The sequence below is a fragment of the Rousettus aegyptiacus genome, unplaced genomic scaffold (genome assembly GCF_014176215.1).
Source record: "Rousettus aegyptiacus isolate mRouAeg1 unplaced genomic scaffold, mRouAeg1.p scaffold_m13_p_3, whole genome shotgun sequence".
In the NCBI taxonomy this organism is placed as follows: domain Eukaryota; kingdom Metazoa; phylum Chordata; class Mammalia; order Chiroptera; family Pteropodidae; genus Rousettus; species Rousettus aegyptiacus.
Genome location: NW_023416306.1, coordinates 31,536,852 through 31,551,065, shown reverse-complemented (window position 1 = coordinate 31,551,065; position 14,214 = coordinate 31,536,852). Strand labels below are relative to the sequence as shown.

The window sequence follows — 14,214 nt, the reverse complement described above, 5'->3', positions numbered from 1 at the left end:
AAAAATCCTTCTTTTGGTTTCTCAAAACTATCCTGTTTAAGAGTTGAACTTGGCGGTGTGGGGGGTGGGGCATGGCGTGGAGCAGCCTCTATGATAGGAGTTTGGGCTGGACTAGCCTAAATTGAAGCCTGTCTGGCCAAATTCGACTTCTCTTACCCAGGTCTCAGTCACGTGCATCCTTAGTTAGGCAGTGACACCTCTTATTTTCCATCTGTCTCCTGGTTCTACAGTGGCTATTTCTCCTTCTGTCATCTCCTTTCTCATACTTTTTCTCATTTTTCTCTTTTGTTCAGTCACAGTTGACATTCTGTTACCTGAAAATTCCTGACCTCTGTAGTTGTTCTCCCCACATTGTCCTTTGTCTGCACTATACAGACAGAGAACGTGGGTGGGAAGGATTCTCAAAGAGCAAAAACAGAGGAAATTAACTGTGACAATTTCTCATTTCAGGAAGGACTTAAAGTTTGTCAGTGACATTGAGAAGGAAATGGAAGCCCTCGTGGAAGCCGTGAATAAGGTTGAAGTCAAAACATCCAACTTGACATGTCTCTAAGGCCAGCTTGATAAAAAAAAAATCAAGTCCCAGAAACATTACTGGTGTTAGAGTAGTTGCTGAAAAAAAGTCTCAACTTCCTTTCGAGGATCCCTATTTTTCCCAAAGCCCAGCTATGATAATGTTGGTGGAATCCATGTCCTGGTTTAGGAATGATATCTGCAATCAAACTATGTGTAAATAAAAATCCTAGCTTGGTGCCTAAGAATGGGTGGAGAAACTGGATGAGGGGGTTCAGTAGTGATAGTTGAATGATTGTGTGGAGATACTTAGGAAGATATGCTTGGCCCTCAGATCTCTGAAGGGCTATTGTGTAGTAGGACCTACTGGTTCTTCATTACCCCATAGGCAGAAAGAAACCCGTAAGTAAAGATAAAAAATTGGATGACTAGAGCTGAAGAGTAGTGGGATAGACTCCCTCAGGAGTCTCAAGAGAATGAGGCCTGCATCCTGGAGGCAGCCACGGATGTTGAGAAGGTAGCTTTAAGGGAAAAAAGTCTTAGTCAGAGGCAGTGAGCCTCACAGTGGCTCCCTCTTCATTCAGTGGGGGCTCCGAGTGAGGATGAGATGGCTGCTTTAGCTCCATATCTAATGAGAGATTTCCCTCCCACCGTCTTTCTTGCCCCCTTCGCTTCCTCCCTCTGTTCCCACTTCCCAGCAGGATACTAACACAAAGGAGGGAATGGAATCATTGTTCCTCTCCTATTAGGAAAACTGAGCAAATGTATTTCTCTGCTTATGTGTGTGTGTGTCTGCACACTCATGATTTTTAGTGTAGAACGTACTTTAATAGGAAGTGAGATTTTCTTGTTTTATAAGTCTTCAATTTATTTAGCCTTTTCTTGGGAGTATCACTCACTCCCCAGTTACAAGTCCCCTCAGGAAGAATCATGACACTGTCTGTGTAAGTCTCAGTTCACTTACCCTTTGTCCCTAACCCTGGCCAGCTGCTGTTGTGTGGTTCACAGAACAGGTGAAGTGCATCAGCCTGTCACCTCCTAAACTCCTCGGCTTGCTTGGCAGGTAGTAAAATGCTGTACACACTGTGGGCCTCTACAACTCGGCCATTTCTCTGTTGACCCAGGCTGTTCCAGTGGCGGGGGAAGGACCTTTGTAAGCATACTCTGTTTTCAGGATGATTTTATCAGTCTCCATTTCCTCAATACAGGGAAAGAATAGTAAGAAGAGCCACTTCTTCCCTCCCATGAACAGAGACCACCGAAAGCTTATCCACGACCTGGCCCAAGTATACGGCCTAGAGAGCATGAGCTATGACAGTGAACCAAAGCGCAATGTCGTGGTCACTGCAGTCAGGTGGGTTGATTTTGTCATCACGAAAGAACTGCTCGGTGGGACAACCTGGAGCTGGGAAGCAAGGTCTGTCAATATTTGCTTCCCTTACTTTCTCTCCTGGAAGAGTAGTTGGAAAATCTGCTTTTGGCACAACCATTCTGAGATAATCTGAAAGTCCAGAATAGAGAACAAAGCCCATGCCTCAGTCCACAGGACAGACACACCTAAAGAAAGGAAGCCTCGTGTCTGCCCAGACCTACATCAGTCACTGGAGGCAGCGGGAGTAGACCCTGAGGGCCTGGGTTGGGTACCTGTTCATCACGTCTGTCCTTTTTTCCCTTCTGTCCTGGCATGATGAAAACAGAAAGAATTCTAGACTGTGACTCAAGGCATCTGCTGTAAACAGTGTTTGCCATCGGAGAAGACTGAGGCAGTAATGTGAGACAGGAGGGGACAGGGAGAACCTAGGATCACTGTCAGAACCTGAGCGAGTAGCAAAAACTTCCCAATGAGGAAAACTTGAGTGCGAAATGAGAAGAAGCAGATAATAGGCCCAGCAGAGGTGGGTGGAAGGGATGAGGGTTAAATGAAGGTGACCGTGCCTGAGCGGAGACAGGTCATATCAGAGAGTGCTCAGTCGCACCATACTGTCAAAGTCACACTAGATTTTCATCTGTCTACCTTTCTCTACAAATAATTATCAATACTTTGTGTTCTGACTTTTATCAGAGGGAAGTCCATTTGTCCTCCTACCACACTGACAGGTGTACTTGAAAAAGAAATGCATTCACGGCCTCCACCACCAATTCCTCATCACAGACATCAGACAGACAAGTAAGGATTTTTCAGCTGCTTTCCAAAGGGTTCTGTCTGTTCAGAGAAGCCAGCAGAGCTGAACTGTTCTGGGCTGCACCACCCATTTGTGGCCTCCTCGGGCCTGGCCTCGAGGTGCCGTGTTCAAATATGTAAGGTTCAACTGGATGTCAAACACATTTGTCATGCCAGAGGGTCCCAATTTGTCGTTTGTAATGTCTACCCTCCCTGCAGAGAGAACTGGGATTGATGAGGAGAGCTGGCAGTAAAGAGGGGGACTTTCATGTTTTGCCCTACTTCCATATGGTTTGAGTCATTTTTACAACAAAAGCATACATTCATGATTTAAAGAGAAAAGCAAACCACGTTGGCAAGCAGCAGCAAGTCTGCCAGGTGTTTTCTTAGATGGGAGGAGGAAAGGAGCATTGTCCCTCCTTCCCCTCCTCTCCCTTGCCAGGAGTGGAGCCAGATGCCCTCCGGTCACAAGACGACGTTGCTGAAAGTTGCTCTGAAACCCAGAGGGTTCCCTACTCCTGTTCTGGCCTTCCACACACAGGCCCTAACAGTACCCCCTACACAAAACCTCTGGTAGGGCAGTTTACAAGGTCACCGTGAGGGTCATAGCAGTCATATTGGGACTGGACAAGGGAGCTAGGTGTTGCTCATTGGGAGCATCTGGGGCCATGTAGCTCCCCAGTGTCAGCTCCAGCCACCCTTGGGAAGCAGGTGGCCTGGATGCTAGTCAGCATTGATTGCCTGTTTGTACAGGCAATGCTTTTAAAAACGGGCGGGGTATTCCACACGTTATTCCACAGCCGTGCCCAGTACCACCTAGACATAACCATGTGGAGTCATTGGCCTGTTTATGCCATGCTGTCTTTTTCCTCCCCTTAGCTTGCTTTATTTTTGTATAAAACTATATCATGGAAAATTTTTAGAAAGAATAGAACCTCTGTGTTCCCATCACCAAATTTCAGCAGTTCTGTTTATGTAGACTCTTCTATCTTATCAAAGCTTCACAAATGGGGAATCAGCCTATCCTTAACTTTCTGAAGACCTGAATCTGTTTCCTCCAAAAAGAAAAGATGAATCATTCTTTGTTTGCTTTTCAGGACTCCTGGGAGCAGTAATTTACAGAAAATAGCCAAGGAGCCGGTAATAGACTACTTTGATGTCCAGGACTGAGAAGCTCAAGATGCGCTTAGATGAAAGAATGATTAGGTGGGGCAGAGACTCATTTGCCAGCAGATAAATCATGCTTATTCCCAACTGCCTGGTGGACTCCTAGCCTCACAAACTGTCTTGTACTGATACATCCAAAGCATGAATGTGTCAGAAATCCCCTGTCCTCTAATCCATCTGTATGCAATGTCTCAGTACAGCCAGATCTTGACTTCACGGTCACTAGTGATTCGGTCATGTATTTTCAGAGTATCCTCACACTTTCACTGTGATTGCTCAGAGGGTTAGGGGAACACTGGACTTGATTTGGACAAACCAGAATTTAACTCAAAACCAGTTTAATGTCACATAGTCGTAGCCTGACTTATATCAGTTATCCATTCTTTTCCCGAAAATGCCTGCAACATCAGATGCACCTCGCTTTCTTAATCCGGACTGATCACAATCTTTGGAAAGACACAAACTTCTTAGCCTGAAATACCAAACCTTGAATTGGTACCCCTTATCTGGAAGCACATGCGTTGTATTAAATCCAGCTATCTTATCCGAGTCTTTTGCCAAAAACTCTCATAGGTCTAGCTGAACTTATTTTAGTGGTTCTCAGTACCACTAGTTGTAGACCTAGCAGAGGGGTCTGGTAGCTTTACAGAATTCCATTTTCTGGAGTCCAGGGGGAGCCTCATACCACATCACCAACACTGTCTAGTGGTAGTCACTTTAGCTATACACTGTGACGACAGGACATAGAGCAAGCTTCTCCTGTCATGTCCACACTGTGGCCTCTATGTATGACCAGTGTATCCCCAATTGCCTTCTCTTTGGTTGAGAAAGAGCCTCAGGTGGACCTACCTTTCCTGTATTGCTTTCTCCCAGGCCTGCAGCAGCCATGTTGGCTCTCCCTGTCTCTGAGCGCTAGACTTCTGTTTGAATATTCAAAAAATTGTGTGGACAGTCCAGGGCTCACCCCAGCAGCCAACTGAAGGCATTCTTCAGCCTCCTTTAAGGCAGGTGCATCAACAGTTATATTAGTTTGGCCCTCTGCATTGGAACCCCTCCAGCATAGAGACCAGACTACCAACAACTTCCTTCTCCTCTAGAACAAACCATAAGCCCCAGAGCAATAGAATATTTGAGAAATGACATCACAAAACCAGCATTTAATTTTCACAGAGCAGGGCTGCCCTTTGGTTCTGACCCAGACAGTCTGCCTTTAAAGGTGTCAAGTACAGCAGTCAGAACAAGCAATTGGAGGGAAGATATGAAAATCTACAAAACCCCCTTATTTGGGCCCATTTAGCACAGGGTCAATGGTCCCACACCCAATAGGAAGCCACAAGCATCTGTTATATCTTTCAGGCAGAGTTTAGTGGCTGAACTGTACATTGAGAACTTGAGAGCATCTCAGAATCAGCAAGAGGCAAGAAACCTGATTTCAGATTCCGGCTCTGCCACATAACTTGCTGTTTGTTGGAGTGGAGGTATCACTAACCTCTCCAGGGTTGTCTTGGTGATTAAATGAGATAACATATGTAGAGGTACCTGATCTATCATGGGTGCTGAAAGTTTATAAAAATAATACTTGATATCTGGAAAATATGTAAGCATCTTTCTCCATGCTAAGAAGCCCTCTTCAGGTGAATGCTTATGTGCCTACCTGGCACCTACCTTGCGCTAGGGCTGTGGAGCGCAGATGTGTCCTCTTCTTTAGTTAGTAATCCAGTTGGGGATGCATACCTGAATATAATGGAGTTGGTTAGTCTGGCACAAATAGGCCATTAGTCTATTATTAAAACTGAAGAACCATACAAGGAGTTTTTTTTGTGATGTTGAGACTGGGTTAGCTCGCACTGCGGGGAAGGATATCTGGATGGGGAAGGGAAGCAGGAGGAAGCATTTGAGCTGAGTCTGGAAATCACAGAGTGTCATTTTGTGTGTTTGTTTTCTTTGTTTGTTTTAGGCGAGGCAACCCTTGCTTGACCTCACAGATTGCAAGGACCTTGTCATCTTACAATCCCTTATTTTTTTATTTTTTATGCCTACAGCACCTGCTCTTCCTAGGTGGTACTAACCAGGCCCAACCCTGCTTAGCTTCCAAGATCAGACAGGACCCCACACTATAGCTCCCTGAGAGTCAGGTGGTATCTTTCCTCTCCATTCCAGCCTCAGTCTCTCCAGCAGGAGTTTCTTTATCAGGCCAGAACTTTCAGACCAAGTTCTTATCTCTGGAATTCCCTCTGGCAGGGCTGGCTCCTATAAACAGTGCTGCCAGCGTGGCGTGCAGTGGGGGGTCGTGTGCGGCATTGGAGATGAAAGCCCTCTTGATTGCAGGGTCTGTGTGAAGCAGCTCCGGATGGTGTTCTGGACAGGGCCTAAACAGGCCAGAGAAAAATAGGGGTGGGGAGTTGGGGTGAAGGAATGTCAGTCTTGACGGCGAAGTACTAAGTCCCAAACATGGGTCCTCACACTTAGATTTGAGAAGTCCTTTCTGTGTGGTCCCAGCCTTCTTGCTTCATGCCTGAAAACCTAGAGACCTTGTTCTCTAAGGAAAACCTGCCCTGTGCCACCTCTTCCAAAAGTAGGGAGGGAGTCCCAGGCCAGAGCTCCTTCATCCTCAAACCTGCCTTCCTCATCTGTCCTTCATCTGTCCTGCCACACCCATCAGCCAAGTTCTGCCTCCCAAACTCCCCACATGGTCAGCACAGGTGTCCCATTCCCCTTCCCGTGGCCTTGTAGAGCTCACAGTTTCCCAGGACATTCTCTCAACCAACACCAGTCTACAAAGACCCAGCCAGAAGCACAAGGCTTCATGGGGTCACACTCTGTGTGCCAAGCCAGGACTGGAATCCAGGCCTTGGGTTTCCCAACCTAGAGCTATCCTAGGCTGGGAGAGACCTGAGTCCTCAGGATAGAGTGCACTGCCTTCCCCAAACAATTCCCTGGGCATCCTTCCCAGTGGCCCAGGCTGTCCTCACCTCGGGCTCTGTGCGGCACAGCCTCCTGGGAGACCTGGGTGCGGAGAACCCAGCTGAACTGCCAGGATGCCCAACTGGCTGCCTCAGCGCTCTCTGTGACCCTGAGCAGTTGGCTTCCAGTGTCTGGGCATTAGTCTCCTCATCTGCTTGCTGGGTAATATAGTTCCTGCTCCAGTACTGCCTGGAGCCATTGGGAGGGTAGTCGGGAGATGGGCTGAGAGGTCAGAGAGTCTTAGTGTCATGTGGCATCTCAGCATGGTCAAGCTTCTGGAGCCTGTCACAGGACTCAGGGTAGCTCAGGGGGAAGGAACAGAACCATCCCAAAGCTGCTCTGATAAGGGTTGGGGCCTTCAGTCACCCCCCCCCCTTACTCCACGCCTACCCCCACTCCCCCAAGCCTGATGGGAGTGAAGGAGGAGTCCTCATGTACACACATGTCCCCAAGAATCTCTCCTGAGCACTTAATATGCACCAAGCACTGTGCTCATCACTTTTACTCCTAAAACCCCATGAGGTAGTTTTCTTATACCCATTTCACCAGTGGGGAAACTGAAGGTGGAAGCAGTTAGGTCACTAGCCCAAGATCACTCAATGAACAACGGGATATGAAACTGCTACCAGGTCTAACTCCAAAACCTGTGTCCTCTTCACTACACAGGCAGAGCAGCCGCACCTCACACAGCTCATCCTGGAGCTCCTGGGACTGCATGGCCCAGGAGGGCAGGGCAAGGGAGGAAAGTTTATACCAAGTATCAACGTAGAGAACACCAGCAACCCCCAAAGATGGAGTTTTTCTATAATGGCCACGAGGGGGCAGTGTGTAGCCTCCAAACCAGGAGCCTGCTGAAGGGGCGAGGAAGTGTTTACACTTCGCCTCAGGAAAGCTCTTTTATTTAAAACCTATTTGAAGAGTTTATAATCATCTTTTAAATGTATCACTCGTTCACTTCTTTTTTTTAAACTTCGTTGTCTCTGCTTGTTGATATGCATAGTATAAGCAAGGGTGGGTGGGGGGCGGGACATAGCCATGCAGATACTCAAGGGAAGAAGTCCCAGGCAGAGGGAATGGCCATGGCGAAGGCTCAATGGTGGAGAAGTGCCACACACCTCAATGGAACAACACAGCCATTGGGCTACAGGGGAATGAATAAGGGAGACTAGACTGTAGCAGGGGCTTTGAGGCCATTGGAAGGTTTAGGGCAGAGGAATAAATGATAATCTCTGGCTCATTTTTTTTGAAAGAATTGCTCCAGATGTGCATCGGGACTAGACTGTCAGGCTGAGTCAGTGCACGGGAAGAGCCTGGGAGCCCAGTCAGAAAAACATTGCTGTAATCCAAGAGAGGCAACAGTGACCCAAATGGATGGCGAAAAGTGGTTGGAGTCTTGATACATTTTGCAGATAACAGGATTTGCTGACAGCTGTGATGTGGGGTGTGAGAGAGAGATGAGTCAGGGATGACTTCAAAGTTTTTGGCCTGAGCAATAGGAAGATGAATTTACTATTTACTGAGATAGGAAAGCATGTGGGAAGAGCAGGCTTGAAGGATGAAAACCTGTCCAGTAGGTGGTTGACCATGGGAGCTGGAGATCTAATTTGGGGAGCTGTTGGCATGCAATAGTACTTAAATGCTGGTGAGATCACATGAAAGAGAAGAGGTCCGAAGACTGTGCCCTGGGCACTCCATCATCTAGAGGGCAGGGGGCTGAGGACAGGGCAGGAGTCAGAGATTTCCAGAACCAGAGCCGGGGGCTGAAGCTACAGGGAAGTCCTGTGGGATAAGGGTCTCCGGGGTTTTCCTCTAGGTTTCCTAGTACAGTGTGGGCTTCTCTTAATTGCGCTGACCTGTCTGAGCCTCCTGAGGCTCCAAGGCACAAGTCAGTCAAGGTCCCAGAGTATTCAGGCTCCAGGGCCAAGGGTGATCATGGACCTTGGTTGCCTCCTCTTTAGCCATCTCGTAAACGTGGGTGCTCATCAGGGCTCCATCTTCTCTCCATGAGCCACCTCATCTATCTGCAAGAGCTTAAACACCACCATGGTGTCTCTAGCATAGGCTCATGTCTTTCCCCGAATGTCCCACAAGTATCTCCGATTCACATGTCCAAACTCCAAACTGTTTCCTGCTGTGTCCAACAACTATCCAGTCTCTCCAGCCCCAGTACTGGGCCTTCCTCAGGAGTTCATCTTCTAATGTCCCTTCACCCTGGGGCCAGAAGGAAAATGTGGGGCATGGGGAGAGTAGGAACGTATTCTTGCTGACCCCAGCAGGGCTGTTCTAGGGGCCTGTTATAACTCGCATCTGAGGAATCCTTATCAACCAGTCGGGGTGTGGTTGGGTCTCTGGAGGACTCAAAAGGCTCAACCCTAGATTTATTGGCCTCATCTGTGTGCTTGGGTATACCTGGCCCTGAGCTGTGTTCTCTCAGATTCTGACCCAGCCTCCGAGCCTCCAGCCTCCACTCACTCAGGCCCTCCCACCTTTGGCTCCTGAACACACACGGGGAGACCACGAGCTCCACCACCATGAAAGCTAGTGGCAAAAGTGAAACCTGAAGCACTTCACTCCTGAGCATCATTGTTCCCACTTTACATACAAGGAAACTGAGGCCCAAGAGATTCAATAACCTGCCAAAGTGTGATGAGGAGCACTTGAGTGTTTAGGGATTTTATTCATTTGTGTTTTTGGTTTGCTTTTTGAGTATTTTACTGTTATTTTACAATGCTTGTATGTAATATAAATGCTTACAGGATATATTTCACAATTTAAAAACCAAACAAAAACTAACCAAGGACTAGACTCCCTACTGTCCGCCCCTTACTAAGCCGATCTCCCCAGGCCTCAGTTTCCTTGGATATAAGATAAGTGTGATGACATGAGGACAGGAGGGTGTGGCGTAATAATAGTGAACACATGCTGTATGAGCCAGATATGGCTCATCTCGTCATCCCAGCAGCCCTATGAGTAGGAGCAATAATTATCCTATCTTACCTAAGGTCATATAGCTAGCGAGTGGCAGAGCTGGTATTTGAACACAGGCAGGCCGGTCTCCACCTGTTCTTGTAGGTGCCATAGTATGGTCCCTGCAGTGCACAGGAGGGCTAGGAACAGGCCTATTCCCACTCCAGCTTCAGCACAGAAGTGAGCAAGGAGCCAAAGTTGGGTTACAGGCTCTGAGTAGCCATACCTTCCTTCCACTGAGGGCATCAGCACCCCAGCCTGGCCTGAGATGGCTCCTCCCACCTCTTCCAGACCCCATCTGAAGGAGACAGACCAGCCAGAGCGGCAGACCAGGGTGCTGCCTGAGTGCCAATCCCTGAGTGGGAGTGGGAGAACAGTCCAAACAAGGAGGAAGGGGCTCTTCTAAAGCCAGGACCACCAGACTGAGGACCAAACCTTTATCTGCAAAGCCCTGGAGGGACCTGGCCTGGGGCTGGGAGCTATTCCTGTCTCATCCCTGTCCCCATCCAAATCCTCATCTAGGGTGGGGTATGGGGTGGGTAGAGAAGTGGGATCATGACATGAGGCTTCAAAGTGCTGGAAGCAGTTAGAGCTGGGGGGCTCCCCAGACACAAACAGATCCTAACCTCATTGTACAGATAGGAAAACCAAGACCCAGAGAAGGGAGTGGTCCTATCGGGTCACATAGCCAGCCCATGCCAGGCCTGGGACTGGGAGAGTAGGAGAGGACTCTGCCTTACAACCCTGCCCAGCTCCCCAAGCTGAACAGATGTGTCTCCTAGGTCCGCCCAGGAAACAGTTACAGGAGGGACTGTGTGTGTATGTGTGTGCGTGTGCACGTGTGTGTGCGCATGTGCTCATGCAAGACAGAGAGAGAACAGAGCCAAGACCAAGGACCCCAAAGGTGCCATGATGCCTGCCCCACCCCATCCTGCCTGCTTATTTCCTTCCTGCAATGTGACCTGCCTCTATCCTCCAGAGACCTCCCTCACCTCTGCCCCAAGACTGGCCCTCAACTCTCCCGTAGACCTGGCCTCCATTCACCCTACCAACCTCCTCTGACCTCATCTTCTACTCTCCCCTCCTTTCCATTCCAGCAATGGCCCCTCCACGTTCCCACCTCAGGACCTTTGCACAGGCTGTACCTTCAGCCTGGCATGCTCTTCCCCAAGGTGTCTACATGGGTCATTCCCTCTCCCCCTTCAGGTCTTTACCTAAAGTCACCTAAGTGAGGCCTCTGTCTTCGCAGTTGCACACACCTCCTATCCCCTTTTCCCGTTTTTCCTCCCTAGCATGTATCACTAGCACACCATGTGTTTTGCACAGAAAGTCAGCTCCATAAGAACAAGGACTTTTGTGTATCTTCTTTGTGCCTGGATCCCTGACACCGGAATGCTGTCTGGCATGTTATAGGTTTTTGACCAACAGAGAATGAAAGGGGTCTGTGCTCAGTGCACAGAAATCCTCTGGAACCAGGGTCAGGGCTTATCGGAGCGTGACATTGGGATCAGAATCTATAGGATGTTATGAGCTGCGGGCCTAGTGCGGGTCTATGGCAGAGCAGTGGACAGCAGGCAGGAGTTCTGGATGGATCCACTGGCTGCCTGTCTCTGAGGCCACTTCCCAGGGACATGAGGATGCCAGAAGGCTGAAGTAGTCAGTGAGGGACAAAGGAGGGTAGCAGCCCGAACCCTGAGGCCCAAATATACCTCTCCTGTGACTGAGGCCTTGTGATCACGCTGCTCTGAAATACCAGGAATGAGAAAGGTCACCCTCCTTGTGTTCACACAGCCACTGAGGTTGAGAGGGGAAGATAGAGGCTTGTCCAGGGTTACAGAGGGAGGCGGCTGACTGGGACTTCCCTGCTCACTCCCAAGCTTGGTTCCCCTGGCTCAGCTTCTCCCACTGTCGCATGTCAAACATACTCAAGCCCCTTCCCTTTTTCCCTGGACCCCCTGCTATCTCAGCAGTCTCCAGCCTATCACTTCTCATCACCTATTTTCATGCTATAGCTATTTCTTCATCTTTTAAAATATGCGATACCCACAAATAAATATACATCACAGTTATATGTTATAAAGCACAATCATGTAACCCATAAATTCTTCCCCAACTCCAGAACTAGAAAATTATTAATAGCTTGCACTACCCCATGCTCCTACTCATCTCATCTCCCATTTCTATATCCTCAGAGGAACCATTTCTTCCTTTTTTTTTTTTAAAGAAGTTTTATCAGATGTGTATGCCCAAAGAATATATTAACTTTTGCTTGTTTGTCAATGGTATAAAGCGGTGTCATACTGTATATAGTCTACTGCATTGCTTTTTATGCCTCCCAAATGGTTCCATGTTGTTGCAGGTAGCTGTTAGGCCTTAGTTTTCTGTTGAATGTGACTGTACTGCAATGTAAGTATCTATTCCCCTGCTAATGGATATTCGGGTTGTTTCTAGTGCCTCCTGACCATCCACTTTGTGCCTCCCCCTCAGCCAGACATCTTGAGGTACCCAGTCCACACCTTATAGCCACCTCCTGGCTAAGCTCCCAAGATCCTGCTCACCCACCCTCCTCTCGCTGTTCCATGGCCCCAGCTACATCCACATAACCATGGCTTCCCCAAGCACTGTCTTCGACTCTCTTCTCAGCTCCAGACTCTACAAAAGGCATAACTGTTTAGAACACTTACTCCATGCCAAGCACTGTTCTCCGCATTGTATATGTTTTATTTCATTGACTATCACAGCAACATAAATGGTAGGCAATATTATTAGACCCATTCTACAGACGAGAAAGCCAAGGCCCAGAGAGATTGAGTAATTTGCCCAAGACTACATATTTATTACTCTTCAAGTCCCATAGACAACTCAAGCTCAACATGTCTACAATGCAATTTATCACCTTCCTTTCAAAACTAGTCCCTCTCTTGTGCTCTGCTCTCAGTGAAGACATCGCCAATTCCCTATGCCCAAGCTAGAAACTGAAAGTCAGCCCTGACTCCTGCCTTGTTTTTACTCACTCCTTCATCCAATTGGAGCCCAAGTCCTGTGGGTTTTACCTTCTGGGTACTACTGAGTGAATCCCTTCTCTCCACACCTACCAGGTGCCCCACTACTCCTCCGGGATCATTGCCTCTCACCACACTCCCTTGCAGGCCCAACCTTTCCCTTTTCCAGCAACCTGCACGCCATAGCTCAGGTGGGCTTTCTAAATCTCATCTCACCATGTCTCCACCTCCAAAAGAAAATTCAGCCTTCTCCGCCCCCTGTTCCCTCAAACTCTAAAGAACAGCAACCAGCCCCAGGAAGGATACCTTCTGCCCACACTCTGCTCTGTCTCCTCCCTGGCCTCAGCTTCGAGGTGGGCTATGAACCCCCTCTGAGCTCCACAGCCTCCATACAGCCCCCTCTCCACCACTTAGTTCTTTTCTCCTGTCCCCATTAGACTGCGCTCCTCAAAGGCAGAGACCCAGACTCATTCATGCACTGCAGCAGCTTTAGTGCCAAGGCAAGGCCTGCACACGAGAGGTGCTCAATAATTTTGAAAGGATAAATGAACAAGCAATGACAGGAACCGTGGGGCGATGCTGCCTTCTGAGTCCCAGAAAGCAGGATGATTTCTGCCTGGCCCCAGAGCCTGTGGATCCTGGCTGCCCCACTGCTGCCCAACCTCTGGGACTGTCCCCTGAATGGCATGAGCCCGTTTCCTGTCTTTACACCTTTTGGGAGGATTTCCATCTCTGCATCTTTCTAATTCTGGAATTCCTTAATGTGGGAGAGCTCTGGCACAAGGAAGAAGGAAGAGGAGTCTAACCCCTTACCTACTTTCAGTCAACATCAGGCATTTTCAAGGGGGGGAGGGAGAGAAAATTGATTCTTGGAAGAGGGAGATGAAACAAATCTTGCTATTTTTGTATAAAGTACAGATATACATAAAGTATATAAATAGATACACAGTATATATGTGGTGTTAAAATATCGTGTAAAAATATCTAAATATCATGTAAAAATATCTAAAAGACTTCTGAGGAGGTGCCCCTCAGAAAAAAAGTTGAGAAACTCTGACCTACACATTTGGGCTTTGTTTTGTTTGGTCCAAGACCTGACCCAAACTGAGGGAGAGTCTTGAGCCCTTTCCTAGGACAGCTCAAGGTATCTCCAGAGCTGACCCCCCAACCAGCAAGCTATTGCCCTTTCCCCAAAACCATCCTTTTCCTGCCCTATGCCTAAAGTTAATTGTTGTGTGTCTGGCAGCTTTTAATCTCATCCTGTCCCTCCTGAGGGGGCAGGTGGGCCCTGCCCCATTCTCCCCCAGGAGGCACCCTGGCTAGAAGGAGTTGGAAGCCTCTTAGCTCCATGCTCCAGCCTTGGGCTACTGCTTAACCTTAGACTTCCTGAGAGAATCCAGGAGGGAAGCCCAACCAAAGGAGGCACCCAGGAAGCGAGGG

At 48.4% G+C, this 14,214-nt stretch overlaps 1 protein-coding gene across 3 annotated transcripts in view; it reads left to right on the top strand.

The window, feature by feature from the left end:
- The window catches only part of NFX1 (nuclear transcription factor, X-box binding 1), a 53,671-nt gene extending 49,265 nt beyond the window's left edge, over nt 1-4,406 (top strand). For all 3 annotated transcript variants that reach the window (XM_016130310.2, XM_016130308.2, XM_016130311.2), the window contains exons 21-24: nt 451-517; nt 1,722-1,867; nt 2,576-2,680; nt 3,772-4,406. In XM_016130310.2, the coding sequence (XP_015985796.2) occupies nt 451-517; nt 1,722-1,867; nt 2,576-2,680; nt 3,772-3,844 (391 nt within the window). In that variant the 3' untranslated portion in view covers nt 3,845-4,406. The remainder of the gene's footprint in view (nt 1-450; nt 518-1,721; nt 1,868-2,575; nt 2,681-3,771) is intronic.
- Nucleotides 4,407-14,214: the final 9,808 nt, after the last annotated feature.